We start from the raw sequence: 18805 nt of genomic DNA on the forward strand, positions 1-18805 counted from the left end.
TTATTTGAATAATTAGTGATTAATCAAAATTATTAATCAAAATATTAATTAGATTTGTTTAATTAAATATGAAATATTAAATTTATTAAATTAAATATAATAATTTTTAAAAATATAACAATTAATCGAATTATAAAAGTGAATCAGTTGGGTACCTTAAAATGTTAATCGAGTGATTAATTCATAAAATTAGTGATTTGTAAAAAGAGATAAAAGTGAGCAGTACCATTGATACCAAATTGGGTATCGAAGTTTGAATTTGATATGTTATTGATAGGTTGATAATTTAAAATATTTTTATTGATAAAGTTTATTTGAATTCATGTGATTCACTATTATTAATTAATCTATGACTCTATGATTAAGTTATTGGCAAATAATTTCCTAATAATGTGCTTGTGCAAGAGATCTGACAGAAGAAAGTCAGCCACTAAACTTTCCTTGTCCCTTCCACTCTCTCTCAAACACTTTCACTAAGATTCCACACAAAGATTGTAGTAACTTGTGATGTGTTTATATATCCTCCACTCAAGAAGTATCCACTTGGCATAAAACTTTAATCTGAATCTTTTTTGTTAAGCCAGCCATGGTGTCAAAATGTTTAAGCCTCCATCTCCATCAACCTCATCCCCACAATGCTATTACTTCTGCAACTTACTTTCATTCAAACCTCTGTTACACATCTCATGTTCCTAACATATTATCAACTCCCAAGCCATCTGTCAACAAAAGACACCATCTTTTATATCAGAGGCCTGAATTATTTGCACCCATGTCATCTAATGTTTCCTCAGCTACTCCCTTGTTTGATGATCTTGAACCTGATCCTACTCTCACAAATGATGATCTTAAGCCAACAACATCAGATCAGAGGACTTTTACAGGGTGGGAAATGGCTAGTTTATGGATTGGACTAGTTGTTGGAGTACCAACTTACTATCTTGCTGGTAGTCTTGTTGATCTTGGCATGGCTTGGTGGCAAGGGATTGCAACAGTTGTAACTGCAAATATAATCTTGTTGATCCCATTAGTCCTTACAGGAGACGTTGGCACGCGGTATGGCATATCTTTTCCTGTGCTGGCAAGATCATCTTTTGGGATCAGGGGTGCCCATATTCCTACTTTGCTTAGAGCTTTGGTTGGTTGTGGTTGGTATGGCATTGAAACATGGATTGGTGGAGAAGCAATTTTCTTGCTTTTGCCAGAAAGTGTCAAGAACTCTGGTTTGTCTCAATCTTTAACCTGGCTTGGAACTTCACCACTTGAATTTGCTTGTTTTATTGCATTTTGGATTGCACAATTGACTATTGTTTGGAAAGGAATGGAAGGAATCAGAGTTCTTGAAAAATACGCGGCTCCAATTCTGATTGTACTTACATCTGCATTGGTCATATGGGCTTATGTTAATGCTGGTGGCTTTGGCCACATGTTGTCCATGTCTTCCAGTCTATCTTCTTCTGAGTTCTGGTCCTTGTTTTTTCCATCTTTAACAGCAAATATAAGTTTTTGGGCCACTCTGGCACTTAATATTCCAGATTTTACGCGATATGCTAAGAGTCAGAAAGATCAAATAATTGGCCAGGTTGGCCTTCCTCTATTCATGGGTGCATTCACATTTGTTGGCCTAGCAGTAACATCATCTACTCAAGTAATCTTTGGACGCGTAATTTCAAGTCCAATTGAGCTTCTTGGACAAATTGGTGGATTCACAACTACAATTCTTGCAATTCTTGGAATCAGTTTGGCTACAATCACAACAAACATAGCAGCAAATGTGGTTGCCCCAGCCAATGCACTAGTCAATCTTAGTCCATCCATTTTTACCTTCAGAAGAGGTGCACTTTTAACAGCATTGCTTGGAATTGTATTTCAACCCTGGAGGCTCCTTAAATCAAGTGAAAGCTTTGTGTACACATGGCTAGTTGGATATTCAGCATTGTTGGGGCCTATTGGGGGGATAATTTTAGCAGATTACTATGTTTTAAAAGGTACAAAGTTGAGTATTAAGGACATGTACACAATGAACACTCAAGGGGAATACTATTATACTGGTGGATATAATATATCAGCACTAGCAGCCTTGATCATCGGCATTTTACCTGTGATTCCTGGATTCTTAGAGAAGGCTGGAATTTTAACCGCGGTTCCTGGTCATTTCATGGTTATTTACAACAATGCTTGGTTCTTTGGCTTTTTTCTCGCAGGAGTTATGCATTGTATTCTTTCAAGTTTGATAGGAAGAAAACTCAAGTCTAGATATGTAGATCCCCTTCTAAGTTAACTCTTCACCTCAAATTTCTATTCTTTTACAGCAATACAAGTTTAAAATGTAAAATTATGTACTTAATTTAATATCAGCAGTTCAATTCTTCAGTCTCATTGTAATTTTATCAATGTAGCACATAAGAGTTTGATAGCAAATCGAGGTCTGAGATTTCCATCAATGCAAGTGTCTTGTTTAACTTGCCTCTGTACATTACCGCAGGTCTTATGACCTTACGGGAAGTAAATACATTTCCTTAATCTTAATGAACACGCGACTTTGTTAGATACTGACATCTATGAAGTTCTTATCAGATTCATATAGGATGCTAAAAGTTAGTAGAATGACGGGTCTTTTTCTCCTTGATGTCCTTCTGCAGAATCCTCTCCTCTTCCGTAAAAAGCCAGACCAGAAGTAGACAATTTTGGAAGAAAGGCCTTCTGCATATAATGATATTGAAGATCCAAAGTTCTTGAAATGCTATGAAAACGAGCCTAATGCAAGTTTATTCACATTCTCCTACATATGTTGCAGGGCTGGTGCACATAGAAAAGTTATAGGCGGCATCGCTGTGAAACGGCAAACACAAGACAGTTATTACAAGAGGAATGATAAAATATTTGTCTGTGTTCATTTTGTTTGTTTATATCGACTATTTTCAATTTCTCAAACTGCATTCCAGGTTGTAAATAAATTTGACGGTACATTTTGGTGTGTTGTATCGAGTATAAACACATAATATATGGATCATTGTTCTAAATATTTGTCGTTTTCTCTCCTCCAAAAGAAAAAAATGTTTAAAAAATGGAGGAAGAAGGAACAATACGACTAGGATGCAAATATCAACAGCTAACAAACAATGATTATATTTCTTTCTTTGTATCCCTCACTTGATCGTCTCTAGTGTTTTCAAAGTTGGTAATGGTGAAGTAAACTAGTAAAGGCCTTCATGCAGCACAAGAAGAAGCTGAAAAAGATTGAAGAATGTTCAAGTTTAAGAGGCAGAACAAGCACATAGCTGCTACTTCTACAACCAAGTCAGGGGAGAGGTTTGATTTCAGCTTCTCCAATTTTCAAGCCCTTCAGGTTCGATTCTTAAATTCTTGATAACGATACTTTAACACTATAGGATTTTCGCAGAGTTGATCTATGTAAAAGTTCTTGGTCTCATGTCATGACTTGCAGAGTTGTGCTAACTATGACAATTTTCATTACGTATTTTTGATTGAAAGTGTAAAGATACAATTCTTTCTAGACGTTCTTCTATTTTCTGTTAACACGTGGTAACAGGTACCAGAAGGATGGGACAAGCTATATGTGTCAATTATATCTGTGGAAACCGGAAAAACAATTGCAAAATCGAACAAAGCACCAGTTCGCAATGGTACCTGTCAATGGATGGAAACTTTATCAGAATCTTTATGGATTCCACAAGATGATTCTTCAAATGAGCTTGAGGAGATGCTCTTGAAGCTTGTCATTTCCATGGTATGTCAATGCTGATTACGACGAATCATAATTTTTATAGATTACGGTTTCAGCATTTACTAAGTGCAAATACATCATTTCTTGGGTGCTTGCGCTAGGGATCTGCTAGGTCTGGCATCCTTGGCGAATCTGTTGTCAACATGGCAAGTTATAAACGTTCAAATGCTATCTCTCCAGTTACATTGCCACTCAAAAAATGCAATTATGGCACCGTTCTACAGGTAACCTGCTATTTCTAATCGTAAATTATATATCAATCTATCATAGTACTTATGAAGAATCAATACCTATTCAGATGACCTGATAAGCTTCAAGCAATTAACATTGATACCTAACATTAGAACTTCATATCGTTCTAGTTAAACTAAATTAAACATCTGAAAGAAATTAAATCAAAATCAATAGGCTTTCGTTAAATGCCTCTGGTATGAAAGTCTGGATTTGATTCAGAAGTCTGCTGTAACTCTGTTTTGACTCTCCATCTGATTACAGGTTCAAATTCAATGCCTAGCACCAGAAGAAGTCAGGTTAGTTTATGATTTCGGTGTAACAAGTAATTTTCTTTTGTTTTCTGTTATACCTACCATTTCAGAGATGTTTTTCACATTTTTTCAGGGATCAAGGATCAAAATACTCAAATTCAGATGCTGCAGCTCGTGAGAAAGATCATCGTGATAGTGCAAACAACTCAAATGAAATTAATGAGTCACTTCCAAGGAGCCTCAGATCTCAGTCAAGTCAAGATTTGGGCTTTACCTCGCATCCAGAAAACTTGGGAAGCACAGTAAGAGAAGATAATTTGTTATTTTTCTTTATCTTCTGTCATTCAACTCTTCCTGTGTTACCAATTACCATGAATTTAGTCAATCAATATGTTCCGCGTCAGATAATAGTAATGCTGAAATCATAATGAGTTCTGCATCAGCTTACAATAGTCTAGAGCTAGCTAGCTTACAATAGTCTAAAACATACGCAATCTCCTATAACACTACTACCATGTTCTATTGACCTTACCTTACTAATGCAGGAAACTAGTTACCAGGCATCTGGTTCACAACATAGCTTTGTGTCTGAAGAGGGTTCCATGAGGAGGGGGAACCTCTCACCCCCAAGTGATTTAAGTGGTGCGCGCTACAATCTGGTTGGAAGACAAGACAAAGCCAGGTCTAGAAATAGATTACGTGACGGCATTAACCCTGCTGATGACTATTTTGGATCATATCAGTCATCCTTCAATTCTCGGCTCACACATTCAGTAGACGAATCTCAGAATTATGAAGAAGAGCACGGGCAAAGTTCTTCGGCTCTTATAGGCACACCATCTCTGACAAATGTCGGCTCCTCCAGAAATCTCCTGGAAGCTGCAGAAGATACTATTGAAGAACTTCGTAATGAGGCTAAGATGTGGGAGAGAAATTGCCAAAAGCTAACGCTCGATCTGGAAATATTAGAAGATCAATTTATTTCTCAGTCTAAAAAACAAACAAATTTGGAGATGGAGCTGTTAGCATCATACAAAGTTCAAGATCGAATGAAGAAAGAAATGGATCAACTGAAGTTACTGCGGGAGGAAGTAGTTTTAAAAGAAACAACCTCCAAGGGTGCAAAATCTCAGTTAGAAGATGTTATTCATGGCCAGAGGGAACTGGAAAAAGAGTTGAAGTTCCAGAAAGAAGCATACACTCATTTGGCTGTTCAACTTGATATGAGCCAAGAGTCAAATATCGAATTGCTTTCCGTTCTATCAGAGTTGGAGGAGACCATAGAGAAACAGAAAGTTGAGATTGAGTATCTGTCAAAGCAACAGTTGAGGTTCAGTGAGTTAGAAGATTCAATTCAAGGACATTTGGAGGCAAACAGGATCTTCTTACTTCAGTCGGAGCAGTTGCAGGAATCAGAGAAAACATTACTTGCTAATGTACTGTTGCTTGAAAAAGAATTGCAAGCCAAGAATAGCGAGTTAGAAAATGAGCAAAGATCGTACGAGCAATCCCTTTTGGATATTGAAAGAGAATATAGACATAAACTGTCTGTTACTGAAGAAGAGGTAATCAAATTAAGTGCAGAGTTGACAGAGATTCTTACAGCGAAAGAAAAGGAGAAATCGGACTGCATTATTGGAAGCAGCAATGAAATTAAAGAGTTGAAAGAGAGAGTGCAGGAGCTAGAGATTGATTGTAGCGAGCTGACCAATGAAAATTTAGAGCTCCTGTGCAAGCTAAAGGAACTGGGTAAAGTAAGCGAAGAAGCTCAACTAGACGATTCTATAACATCCACTGAACTTTTAAAGCAGATTGACTCGACCTTTTACAACATAAAGAGGTCGTGGTATACCATTCCCTTTGAGGTGAATGGCGAGTGTGAATCTCATTATCATAACTTGGTAAACAGCAATAACCTAGTAGCTTCGAAAGGTTGGGCTTTATCTCTTTGCAACTTCTTTGCGGAGGTAAACAAATTACTAGAAGCAAGGATCAGTAAGTGCGAAGAAGTTCTAAAGAGTAGTGAACTTGAAATAAACTCAAGAGATAGAGTTATTGCAGAAGCTAAATGTCAAATGGTGAACTTCATTTTAAAGGTTCAAGAACTTGAGAGTTCAAACATAGAGCTACGAGCTAATATCTCCGAGCTACAAGAGGAATTGGCTGCAAAGGCATCTGAGGTACAGGGGCTGGAATCTGATGTTCTTTCAAAAGAAGAACAGCTGAATCTATTCAAACAAAGTCAGATGGATCTAAAAACTCAGGTCACTTGTATGGAGAAAGAAAGAGACATATTGCAACAAAATGTGGATACTTTAGTAAGTGAAAGCAACATGACCTCTAAATGCTTGGATGATCTACAAACTGATCTGATGGTACTTCGAAGCAGTGTAGATTCACATGTTACTGTCAACATGGATCTTCAGAAGAAACTATCAGAACATGAAGCTGGAAAAGAAGGACTGGAACTTCATCTATTTAATGTAGAGGAAGAAAACGTGAAATTGACAGAATGTATATCTGTTCTGGAAGCACAACTGAGGAATGTAGAAGATACAAATGAATCTATTCAACTGGAGCTAGAGAATTCCAAATCAGTTGCAACTGATCTTCAGGATGAGATAAGAAGATTGACATTTGACTTCGAGAAAGATAAAACTGTTCAGCAAGAGAAACTACAGAATATTGAAGCTCAACTATCAGAAGCTCAAGAGGAGTGTGAATATCGGAAAATGGCTTATCAGAAGTCACAAGCATCAGGGCAAAGTTTATCAGAGACCTGCAGTACTCTTCAGAAAATGAATGAAGAACTGAGGAAGCAAAACTTGGAGTTGCATGAGAATTCTAAATCTGTGACAAGCAGCCTTAATGATGAAATCAGAAAATTGACAGAAGAAATGGAGAGAGAAACCACTTTTCTGAAAGAAAATTTACATGATATGGAAAATCAACTGCAGGAAACTCAAGAGGAGTATGAAAGTCATAAAATAGCTTATCAGAAGTCACAAACATCCGTCGAGAGTTTATCAGAGAACTGTAGTACGCTTCAAAATTTGAATAAAGTCTTGACGGAGCAAAATTTGGAGTTGCATGAGAATTCCAAATTTGTTGTGATTGGCCTTCAAGATGAGGTCACAAGATTGACATTAGAGATGGAAAGAGAAAACAAAATTATGCAAGAAAAGTTACAAGATATGGAAAACAGACAAATGGAGGTTCACGAACAGTTTGGATACCTGAAAATAGCTTATCAGAAGTCACAAGCATCTGGTGAGAGTTTATCGCAGAGGTGCAGTACACTTCACAAATTGAATGAAGATTTAAGGAAGCAAAATATGGAAATGCATGAGAATTCCAAATCTTTCGCAATTAGCATTCAAGATGAAATCAAAAGAACGGCAGCAGAGATGGAGACAGTAAACAATCTTCTGCAAAAGAAATTACTGGATATGGAGAAACGGCTGTCAGAAGCTGAACAAGAGTGTGGGTATCAAAAAATTGCTTATCGGAAGTTACAAACATCTGTTCTGGAGCTCTCTGAGAACTGCAATACTCTTCAGAAAATAGAAGAAGATCTGAAGAAGCAAATCATGGACTTGAATGAGAATTCCAAGTCTGTTGCAATGGGTCTGCAAGATGAGATCAGAAGAATGACAGCGGAGATGGAGGCAGAAAAGGTTGTTCAGCAGGAGACATTACAGGACATGGAAAATAAGCTATCAGAAGCTCAAGAAGAGTGTGAGTACCAGAAAATGATTAGTCAGAAGTCACAAAAATCTTCTACAGATCTCTCTAAGAAATGCAATAAACTTCAAGAATTAAATGAAGAATCGAGGAAGAAAATTAAGGATTTGCATGAGCGTTGTACTTTCTTGGAGACTAATTTGAGGGAATCACAACAAAGTTTGTCTTCCTCCTCCCAAAATACTGAAATGTTGGAAGAAAAACTTTGTTCTATTCTAGAAGAGTTTGCCATAAAAGAGAAAAGCCTAACTTCTGAATTAGATGTACTTCTTCAGGAAAACAGGGAACAAAAGCAGAAACTTATCATGAACGAAACCTTGCTAAATCAGATGTACTTGGAAAAGACAGCTGAAGTTGAGAACCTCCAAAGCGAGGTAGAACTTCTTATCAACCAAATTTCTGCTACCAATGATGAAAGAGATAGAATAGCTTCTGAAGCTGTAAATGAAGTATCAAAGTTGCATTCTGACAATGAAAAGTTAAATTGTGCTCTTCAAGAAGTAATATCTAGAGCCAAAGTGACAGAGGACGAGCTTGATGCTGTCCGAACAGAATATAAAACCAGGGTTCAAGATCTGATATCTGAGCTTGCAGTTTCCAAACAGAACCATGCTGACCATCAAATAATCTTAAAGAGACTGACAAGTTACCGGTCTAGTCAAGAAAAACTCAAGACATCTGTAAATGATCTTGAGCTTAAACTCACTGTATCTGAATATGAACGGCAACAACTAATCAATGAAATTGCCAGTCTGAAGGGACAGATTCGCGATCTTGCACATTATCAGGACAACACAGCATCCTTAAAGCGAAAACTTGAAGAATATCAGCTTGAGAAGGAAAAGTTAGAAGCTTTACTGCATTCCTTATCTATAGATAATGACAACTTAAAGGCTGAAAATAGCTCACTTAATGAAAACTATCTAAGCTTAGAGAAAGTAATGACCGAGTTGGAGGACTGCAAACACAAAAGAATTGTTTTGGAAGAAAAGCTTCGCCTTATGGAGCATGATCCAGTAGCAAAAGAAGCATCAAAGGCAGAGGATGAAGAGCTTAGAAATGAACTCGGGAGAATGAAGAGAGTAAACAAGCAATATAAGAGGACGATACTACAGATCGAGCTGGAGAAGGATGAATTGTTGAAGAGAGTTCAAACATGTGATAAAAATTTGATGCAGATGGAGGCAGAACATCAGGATCGAAGTAGGACAAGCAAGAACAATGTAAGGACCTCATTTTCTACTTACAAGTTCTATTATTAATTACTGAACTAGAAAATGATATTTTGACCACTTCAATTGTCATAGTTCACATTTTGCACTGAAGCAATTATTACAACTTCAGCCTTGCTCATATCGAATTAAGTATTTTGCATCAATTTCATCAGTACCCCTTTACACAATATGTTTTGTCCGAGGGAGATAATGATTATGTTATGTTAAACTCCTCAGACCGTTGGTGAGGATTTTATAGCAAAGGTACCACTACTTGAGGATGAACTTGCTGAGGCTCTGGAGGCAAATAACAGATATAAGCTTCAGCTTCAGAGGTACATAGCAGAACATAACTGCAAATTTTGTTATTTTATAGAGGTGCATGCATAATCTTTTTTCATCACAATTACCTAGTTCGATAAAAATACACAAAAAACAATACTGATTAGATTAAAATTCTTTTCACAATGTTACAATTATAACTTACTTAGTTTAAGTATTTCAAGATAGACTCTAAACCTCCTTTTCACATGAAATAGTTACCAGAGATAGCACATAATACAGTCATATATTGATAACCGCTTGTAATCCGTGCAGTATTTTCTCTGATGGGCTGCACAGTCATTCAGGTGCACTGAGAAAGTCTGTATCTGGTAGTGAGGTGGCTGCAAATGAGAGATATGAGCGGACAAAGTCTTCTTTAGAGACTGAGATAGTAGATCTTCGTGACCGTTACTTTCAGATGAGTCTTCGATATGCTGAAGTGGAGGCCCAGCGTGAGGATCTTGTGATGAAGCTCAAAGCACACAGTAATGGAAAGAGGTTGAGCTGAGACCATGGCCTTTTTTTTTCCAAGTGAGCTTTTATCATTCAAGCTAGCAAATGTATATGTTCAATTCATCAATTCACATAATAAAGGCAAGTAAAAGTGCACAAGTCTCTGGCATCAACATCCTCACAGGAAGGCCGGAAGGTGCATGAGTCCTAATTTCTTTTATTAATAAAGATGGCATTTTTGTTTAGAATAAATATTTTTCTAAATGATTGTGGCATGCCAATTAATAGGCAAGAGTAAGCCTTCTTGTATATATTGCAAGTATAAAGCCCCATGCAAATGGCTTTATTTTTCAATTAAACGTCATAATAAACTACTATTCTGATACAAAAATATAGTCATAGAAATACATCCAAATGAACCTGCAATAGCACTAGTACTTGCAGTACCTCTTGAGATTGCAACCTCGCCGCTTAAGTGTTAGGAGCTGAAATCTAGAAGTACATTACCTGAGAAGATATCTTGGTGTATTAGCTCCTGGTTTGTTACAAAATTTACAGAAAATGGGAGGAAATTTATAAACTTACATACTTATGGAGTCATGGTATATTGGTATCCAAAAAGCTACACAAACGCGGTAAACCAGCTGATTGTGGTATCCATTGCTTCCTCTTATGGGTATCGTAATCATAGAGATAAAAGTTCCTGGAATCAGTTGTTATCAGTTTATCTTTCCAGTTACCTAGAAGAGGAGAAAGTAAACTATTACGGAACTGAATGTAGAGCCATGAATCTTGAACCCTGTAATCTTTCATCTTAAATATGTGTACCTCACCTTTACCCCTATAGTTCCAGTACATCACGCCTAGTGATCCCTCTATCACTGCAACATTCCATTCACTGTCGTCTACAAATCGTTCATCATGATTAAACGGAGTCTTGATCTCTCGGAACAGCTCCTCTTTGGGATTATAAGAAATAATTTTGCTATCAGGACTTTTGACACCCCAATGGAAAGATCCATTCACGAATACAGGAGTCATCTGATGGTTTAAATCACTACGAATACTTATATTACTGCGATGAATTGTCCAAGAATCTGTACTCATCTTGTACACTGCAACACGAACCGTACCACGATACGGAGATCCAATTATCAGAACAATATAATCATTAGTTTCCGGGATAAAACAAAATTCCGTAGAAAATTTGTAGTAAAACTCATCCTTTGGTGGTTCAGGAAGATATTTAGTTTTTCGACTTACAGGATTCCACAATAACAACATATTATCCCACTTACGCTTAGTCCGAGCAGAAAAGCAAACCAAGCCATTGCATGAACCAACGAGAAACAAGCTGCGAATATATGGAATAATTGTAGTTAAAAGTGTGGAGGAGATCACATCATTCGTCGCGGTGTCGATTGATACAATATTGATATTATTGTCAGATTGCACTAACAGTAACTCTGAGGTACATGCAGTACCAGATAGGGCTGAGCAAAGTGGTTTTTCGGTTTCGGTTCGGTCTGGCTCGGCCGTAGCGATGGATATATTCAGAGAACGACGTGCTTGTTCGAAATCAGGGTTTTGAATGATAGTGCGAAACAGTTTACAAACACATTTGCAAATTAATAAAGATCGTACAGCAAGTCGAAAAAATACATCAATCTGGAGTTCTTCTGGTAACTGAATGAACCGCTGAGACGCCATTTGTGAATAGCAGCTAGCCAAAACACCTGCAATTAATACTGTGATTTGATTTTCGATTTCTATTAGGATTGGAATGCTTGGGCCTGGGGATATTTGAATGGAACAACTAATTTGATTGGTGGTTTATTTTTTAGTCAAGATTTCTCATATTAAAATTGAAAGAAAAATATGTGATTAGCTGGAAATTAAATTAGTCTTGACTCAAGTAGATTTATTTTTTTAGTAGCATTTTAAAATTTGATTAGGATTTCAATATTTTCGTGCCAAAAGCTCAAAGTCAAAATACACATGTAATTATACATTGGTAGGTGTGGTAGGATGCACAGATTATTTTTAATATTAAATAATTTTTAAACTAAATTTGAAGTGAAAATTTTAAGATTTGAAATTTATTTATTAGAAATTTTTGATAATATGATTAGATAATTATTTTAAATATGCATGTGTATAATTTAATATGTATATAATTTAGTGAAATTTTAGTTTTAAAGAAATATCACTAATTGCAAAATTTAGTTTCATTGAAATTCAGAGGCGTGTTTACAAAAGATAATTATGTTTTAATTAAAAGATGAATTTTAGCTCAAATGGTAAACGAATTATCTTTATTTTGGTATACCGAACAAATCTAACTAATTACATTCAAATTTATTTTGGTTTGATTTGTTTAAACCCATATCAATGATAAAAATTTTATGTATCAATAATAAAAAAATTATGTTAACCCGATTAAAGTACATATTATTTTATTTTAGCTGATATAGTTATTTTCTTATTTTAATTTTGATTTATCATAAATCAATTGTATAATTTTTTTTAACCCGAATAAATAGCATGTATTGATTTATTTTAGTCCAACGCAATTATATTGACTAAAAAATCATCTCTATTTTCATTTTATTAAAATAATTTTAGATATTACAGAAATTGAAAAAAACCGTGTTTATATAAACCCAAATATTTTATAATTAAATTTTTAATATTTCGGCTATTACAAGTCATGCTCTATTGCAATCCGAAAAACTACACAAAATTTTAAAATCTTACATACTTATGGAGTCATGGTATATTGCTATCCAAAAAGCTACACAAATGCGGTGGTAAACCTGTTTGTGGCAACGTTCCATTCATAGTCATACTTCCTGTCCGAGTCGGAGTTCTTTCCTAAATTTTTTGTTTGAAATTCCTTCAATGCTTTATCACCTGCTTGAGCCATGTCAGCCTTTTTGGAGTAGACTCTCACGATCTTTTCTTGCGATAAAACAAGATTTGAACTCTATTAATAAAATCTGCAAGAAGGTTAATTAAGTGGCATTTGTAACATGTGAAGAGAAATCATTTTGACATTTATTATGCACCTTTTCTGAGACATTGCATGTGTCACATCAATCTTTATATTGCTCACAACAATATCTTCTTCCTTCAATATATCATCCTCAGCTTTCTGTCCAGTGCATCACGAAAGAGGATTTAAAGAAAGACCAATATATAGATCATAATAAGAAGAAGAATCAAATTATGGGTGTGTTTGGTAAGCTTTTCGCTTAAAAAAGTTAAAAAATTGTTTGATAAAATTTAAAAGCTGATTTTGGGAAATTTACTTGGCCTAAAAGTTATTGTTAGAGAAAGCAAATCATCCCATGTTTGCATCAAAATATATACAGTACATATCAAAAAAAATTATCAAACATTCATCTTATTTTTACAACAGCTTTCTTTTTTTTCAATAACACTTTTTCTAATAACACAGCCAACAGAGCCTAAGAAAAAGGTACTTCCTCCGTCCCATATTATTTTTCCCATTTTGACTTTCTCTAGTTCGTGGTAAGTGATTGACTACTAATTTACGTCTAATCTATAAGATTAAACATAATCATGAGTGATTTTGCTGGATTTGTAATTATGAGTATTTTAATATAATGAAATTTTTATATTTAATATTAATACGGTAGTATATATATTAACAATTAAAAGTGTGTATTATTAAACTTATCCAACACAAAGAGGAAACGTTTTTAGGGACAGAGGAAGTATCAGAGAAACCTGTGAGCAGATAATATCTTGTGCGGTAACATCTTTGAAGTATTCCAGCTGATCCTTTGGAACAGTAAATTCATTGCACAACTGCAGCCAAAAAAATATAATTCATTACTGCTGTCAGAAGCAGCTAATTAACCTTATCAAGTTTAACTTGATTTATCTCAAACTAATCTTCTCATTATCTAGTTAATATCTTTATTACCTGATAAAGATCTCTTCTACGAATGCGCAAGATCAGATCTCTCGACTCCTTGAGTTCTTCTTCTTTAAAAGTTTCAATAATATTCATAACTGAATCATTTAACTGCATTTTATTTATATCAATATGCAGCGTGAGGGCAGTGTAAGATCAGAACCAAATTTGTACTGAGAACTCAAAAACTCTACAACCTTCGAGTATTCAGCTGCGTTATTAATGCCAGAAAAGATATCAAGTTTATCTTTGCCTTCACGAGGGCATCAAATAACATGAGTTCTATTGCCTTCACTTTTGCATGTGTATAGACAGTTCTATGCAAATTAAGCATGGGAGGAGAATAGCATCGGCACTGTTCGATCTGGACATATACCAAAAGAAATCTTAAGAATGCAGCTATGGACATCATTAGGAAAACAAAGTTTTAAATGTACTAACATTCTTTGGCATGATAACGTATCTCATCACCTATAACTCGCATGGTGTCCAGAGTTCTGCAAGTTGATGAATTGAAATATTTAAAAACAAGTTAGCAGTTCTAGATACAAAGATAATTAAATACATAATAAGAGAAATTGATTAAAATATAGGTAGTACCAGAAATTAACGCAAAACATATCATTAAGAGTTCTAGGACAATCATCTGGAGAGTACTATAAAAAAATTAAACTAAACATTGTGCCTAGGAGTTATAAGATAAAGGACTGGAGAGTTTGAGTGTTTTAAATGTTCATATAAAGGAATTCGTAACAATTCACAAACCTGTCAAACAGGAAACTGCATTTCAAACCACAAGCCTGAGAGTCTCGAACAATGTAATCGAATCTGTAAATAATAGAGTTATTCAAAATCTTATCAGTACAAGAGTGTGACTAAGTGGATCATCTAGTTGTACGTTGGAGATGATAATTGAATATAAGCTTACTTGTCAACATCCATTCCATTCCGACCATTAGCAACAATGTCATACAGAAAGCGTTTCTCTTTCAAATTCTGCACAAGGAACATCATGAATAAAAGAGTGCTGCACACGATGTTTTTCAGGACATTTGTATTGTACACACTTACAGATGATGAGGTATCCCCATAACCCGCACCAACCATATCCTGAAAGTAGAATAAAAGTTCTCTCAGCACAAAGAGGAAACAAATAACAAAAGTGTCTAATTTTTGTCAGACCATGCTCAACCCTATTTGATTCCTTTTATCAGTTTTGATAGCGGGCTTCCATTGACAACTTATGCTTCTCTTTTTGTGAAAATTATAATAAATATGTTTAAGAACCACAAATACGCAAAGTAAAGGTACAGTTAAGCATAAACGACAATGGCTGCAATAGTTATTTTAAGAATGTTGAAATCATTAAATTAATATCATCGTAGAATCAAGTTTCAATCTGATCAATATCCTCACACATGTGCTGATATCCTCCAATATTTGGTCAAAAAATTCATGTTTGAAAGCTGAGATAACAAGACATGAGTGTTATGAAAAAGGGATCTGGAATCTGGAGTGCATTAAAAGATTCAAGAAAAAACTGTAAATAAATCTTCATCAGACACAGGAAAGTTAACCTTCACTTTCTTCTGAAGATCAGAATCAATTTCGATATTGTGCTCATCAACAATGTGGTCAATCGTATTTCTGTTGGGCTTGCTAAGTAGACCTAACTCCACATTAGTATGATATTGTCCGTTTTGGGCCGAGTCCGCACAAGTTTGGTTTTGGGCACCTCCCAAAAGACCTCATACAAATTGGAGAGTTGTCTGGGCTGCTTATATTCTAGCAAACTGCCCCTCCCACAAATGATGTGAGACAATTCGTAACAATCTCCCCCTTCACACATCGGGCCCGACACCTGTCGATTCTGCCTCCTTCAGTGTGACCAGGCTCCCCCTCGACCCATACTGAAAGTTCATATGACTATCTGCTCCCCCTAAACCCATACTGGAAGGCCCATCTGCCTTTTCCTTGAGCCCTTTCTGGGGCAAGTGCATCTGCCTCTTTCCTAGGTCACTTCTGGAGCCCATCTGAGATTGTTATGGACCGTCTCAACCATAGCTCTGATACCACTTGTTGGGCTTGCTAAGTAGGTCTAACTCCACATTAGTATGATATTGTCCGCTTTGGGCCGAGCCCGCACGAGTTTGATTTTGGACACCTCCCAAAAGACCTCGTACAAATTGGAGTTGTCTGGGTTGCTTATATTCTAGCAAACTGCCCCTCCCAACAAACGATGTGAGACAACTCCTAACAATTTTGAGACATGTCCTCACGAGACCTACAAATATCATTGGGATTGATAGTGTTCTAAATAATAACTATCAAAATGAAAGCTACGTTACTATGGCAGGATTGATACAAAACAAGAGGAGAGATTTGGAATGAACAAAGTTAATTCATACATTAAATAGCAACACTATATTACAAGGCACAACCAGTATAAGCTAAATTGTAGTAACCTAAATGTTATAAGCTACCACAGTAAGACAAGTAAAGCACAACAAGACCAGGCAAACTATTGATATCACAAAAATCAAACACCTCATCCCCCTCATCCATACAAAGATATAATTAATCTAAATCCTTACTTTTTTTAATCCAATTAACTGTCAATGATCCCAAAAAAACCTATATATTAAAAGAAAAACTTGAGCCCGTACATGAGGAGGTAACTGTCATTGTATAGCACTAAACAGTCAAGGGCTACTTTGCTATTGAAGCTGCAGCTAGGCTGACAACCTAAAATCTCCCGTTACCAACAAGTGAATTGAGTCAATTGACCTAGGGCGAAAACATAAGATCAGAGCAGTTCCTTGTACAAAAATTTGTTAATAGTTACACTTAAGATTTGTGCTTATTATATTGCAACAAGTCATATAATTTCACATACTTAAGCGCTACTTTGATGATTATCGAAAGAGCATATGTCTACAAAACAACTTAAGGTACAATCATCTTTTCTCTTACAGGCACAAGTTCAACCTAGAGCTACATCCAACATTTTATTGACTAAATGATGCTGATGCGATTATTAGTAATATGAAAAGCTTTGTTTTGCTGTACCGGAGCATACAAGTTGTAAATTGATCTTATCAATCAACGCTTTGATATAGAGTTGAGTTAACAATGCTTCTGAACAATGAATTTAAATCCATTGATCTATCAAGAGAGGAGTATAGTAAAAACAATTGAATCTCTCGTTCAGGATCAGTCATGTATTATATGTTTTGCCATGATAACTGTGATTTAAAGTTGAGGCACAAAAAAGAACAAATAAACGTGTTTAAAGAAGTTCAGTCATTTAAGAGAAATCTCATTTCTGTCCTGCCCTAACATTTTTATCTTGAAAATTATTTCTAACTTTGTTTCAAGTAAAATGCACTAAAGACAGATAATTACCAGCCAGGTTGGATCACGGGAATAAACTTTTTCTCAAACATGTGGCCAAATGGTCCATGGCCCACAGCCTGTATGTTAACCACATTAATGCCAAGTTCGGAGCCCTGCAAAAGTAGTGTGTACTCATAATGGTTATACCATAAAATAAACTATGCCATAAAGAACGAAAGCGATCACATCAGCTATATAGCTTTGCGTACCTGGTCATTCTTGATCTTGCGAATAGTTTCACCAGCCAGCCAATGCACTCCTAATGAATGCTCAAACCTAGAATGCACTGCTCCTGGATAAACCAGGTATGTGAGACCTGTAACAGAAGCAACATTATTCAGTGACTTCAAAAACTTCAATAATGCAATAGGATAGTGGCACCGAATACATGAGCCTGGTAACTGGTGATATCAACACCAACATTAATACCTTCTGATTTAAATAAGAATATATTTTTTAATTTAAATAACTTTCCGGTGCCAAAATATATTGATTGAAAAGTCCTTGGAACTTAATTGACAACATATTGACAAAATATATTCAAAGATCATCTACGATTGTTATAAAATATATCAAACATAAATTCGTATTACCTAGTTGTTTTATGTCACTAAGTCTGCAAAGTAACCCAACTCATCACAGTTGAAACACCTTATCTTTGATCTGTCCACAGATCCTGTTTTGTAGCCACCTTTGCGAGTTGAATTGTACTGAGCTTTTGGTTTCCAATTATTGTTGTTAAAAGATTGCCCTTTGCTTTTGAAAAATCTTGGCTTCTTGACTCTTATGTTAAAAAAATTTCTAGCCAAGTAAGCCATGTATTGATCTATTTCATCTAGCTCATCTAGGGTGTAACATTCATCTTCCTTCAGCTCCAATACAACTTACTTCTGAGGTCCTTTGTTCATTTGTTCCATAGCTTGAACAACTGGAACTTGATCATCTTCACTTTCTTCTATGTCATTCACAATCAAACCACTTGAACCATCAACAACATGATCATGGTATGCTTTCAATGACTTTCTTTGCATCATTTCAAGTTCATAAGTTTTCAAGATTCCATATAGAACTTCCCAAGTTATTCTGCTTAAATCTCTTTCTTCTCTAATAGGTGATATTTTCTGTTCAAGATGGTCAGGAAGAGCTAGTAGGAAATTTAGGTTAACCTCTTCAGCTTCATAATATTTATCATGTAGCTGCAAGTCATTTATCAATTTATTGAACCTTTCAAAAACTTTAGTAATTCTTTGTCTTGGTTTAGCCATAAACCCTTCATAATGAGAAACCAGAATCCTACTTTGGTTTGACTTAACCTCTTCTGTTCCTTCACATAAAATCTCTATATTTTCTCATATTTGTTTCGTTGTGTCACAATTGACAATGTTGTTGTACATTACATTGTCAAATGACTCTATTAAGATCAGCTGCAAGCCAATATCCAGAGAGACTTTTTCTTTTTCAGTTTCATTATATTCTGAAGGATCTTTAAGATCAAAAT

General features: G+C 35.5%; 3 protein-coding genes and 1 pseudogene across 3 annotated transcripts; 2 read left to right on the plus strand and 2 right to left on the minus strand.

Annotated features, from left to right (window-relative positions):
* Positions 1–427: 427 nt before the first annotated feature.
* On the plus strand, positions 428–2533 carry LOC141713561 (purine-uracil permease NCS1). The gene has a single exon (XM_074517032.1). It carries the CDS (start codon positions 587–589, stop codon positions 2279–2281), a length of 1695 nt encoding a protein of 564 aa, XP_074373133.1. The 5' UTR covers positions 428–586; the 3' UTR covers positions 2282–2533.
* Positions 2534–4284: 1751 nt separating this feature from the next.
* Positions 4285–10684, plus strand: LOC141713562 (uncharacterized). Its single transcript, XM_074517033.1, has 4 exons — positions 4285–4535; positions 4779–9200; positions 9429–9526; positions 9789–10684. The coding sequence occupies exons 2-4, from the start codon at positions 4836–4838 to the stop codon at positions 10021–10023; spliced, it is 4698 nt and encodes a 1565-aa protein (XP_074373134.1). The 5' UTR covers positions 4285–4535; positions 4779–4835; the 3' UTR covers positions 10024–10684.
* Positions 10566–11678, minus strand: LOC141715160 (F-box/kelch-repeat protein At3g06240-like). Its single transcript, XM_074518641.1, has one exon. It carries the CDS (start codon positions 11676–11678, stop codon positions 10566–10568), a length of 1113 nt encoding a protein of 370 aa, XP_074374742.1.
* Positions 11679–12762: 1084 nt separating this feature from the next.
* On the minus strand, positions 12763–18215 carry LOC141715162 (uncharacterized; annotated as a pseudogene).
* Between the last annotated feature and the right edge of the window lie 590 nt (positions 18216–18805).

Source organism: Apium graveolens, chromosome 3 (assembly GCF_009905375.1).
Source record: "Apium graveolens cultivar Ventura chromosome 3, ASM990537v1, whole genome shotgun sequence".
NCBI classification, from domain to species: domain Eukaryota; kingdom Viridiplantae; phylum Streptophyta; class Magnoliopsida; order Apiales; family Apiaceae; genus Apium; species Apium graveolens.

Bases quoted from the DNA above. Each gene is read 5' to 3' on its own strand.
- LOC141713561 (XM_074517032.1), top strand. From the start codon at position 587: ATGGTGTCAAAATGTTTAAGCCTCCATCTCCATCAACCTCATCCCCAC.
- LOC141713562 (XM_074517033.1), top strand. From the start codon at position 4,836: ATGAGGAGGGGGAACCTCTCACCCCCAAGTGATTTAAGTGGTGCGCGC. The intron at 9,201-9,428 runs GTAAGGACCTCA...TAAACTCCTCAG, and splicing joins GTAGGACAAGCAAGAACAAT to ACCGTTGGTGAGGATTTTAT. The intron at 9,527-9,788 runs GTACATAGCAGA...TAATCCGTGCAG, and splicing joins TATAAGCTTCAGCTTCAGAG to TATTTTCTCTGATGGGCTGC.
- LOC141715160 (XM_074518641.1), bottom strand. From the start codon at position 11,678: ATGGCGTCTCAGCGGTTCATTCAGTTACCAGAAGAACTCCAGATTGAT.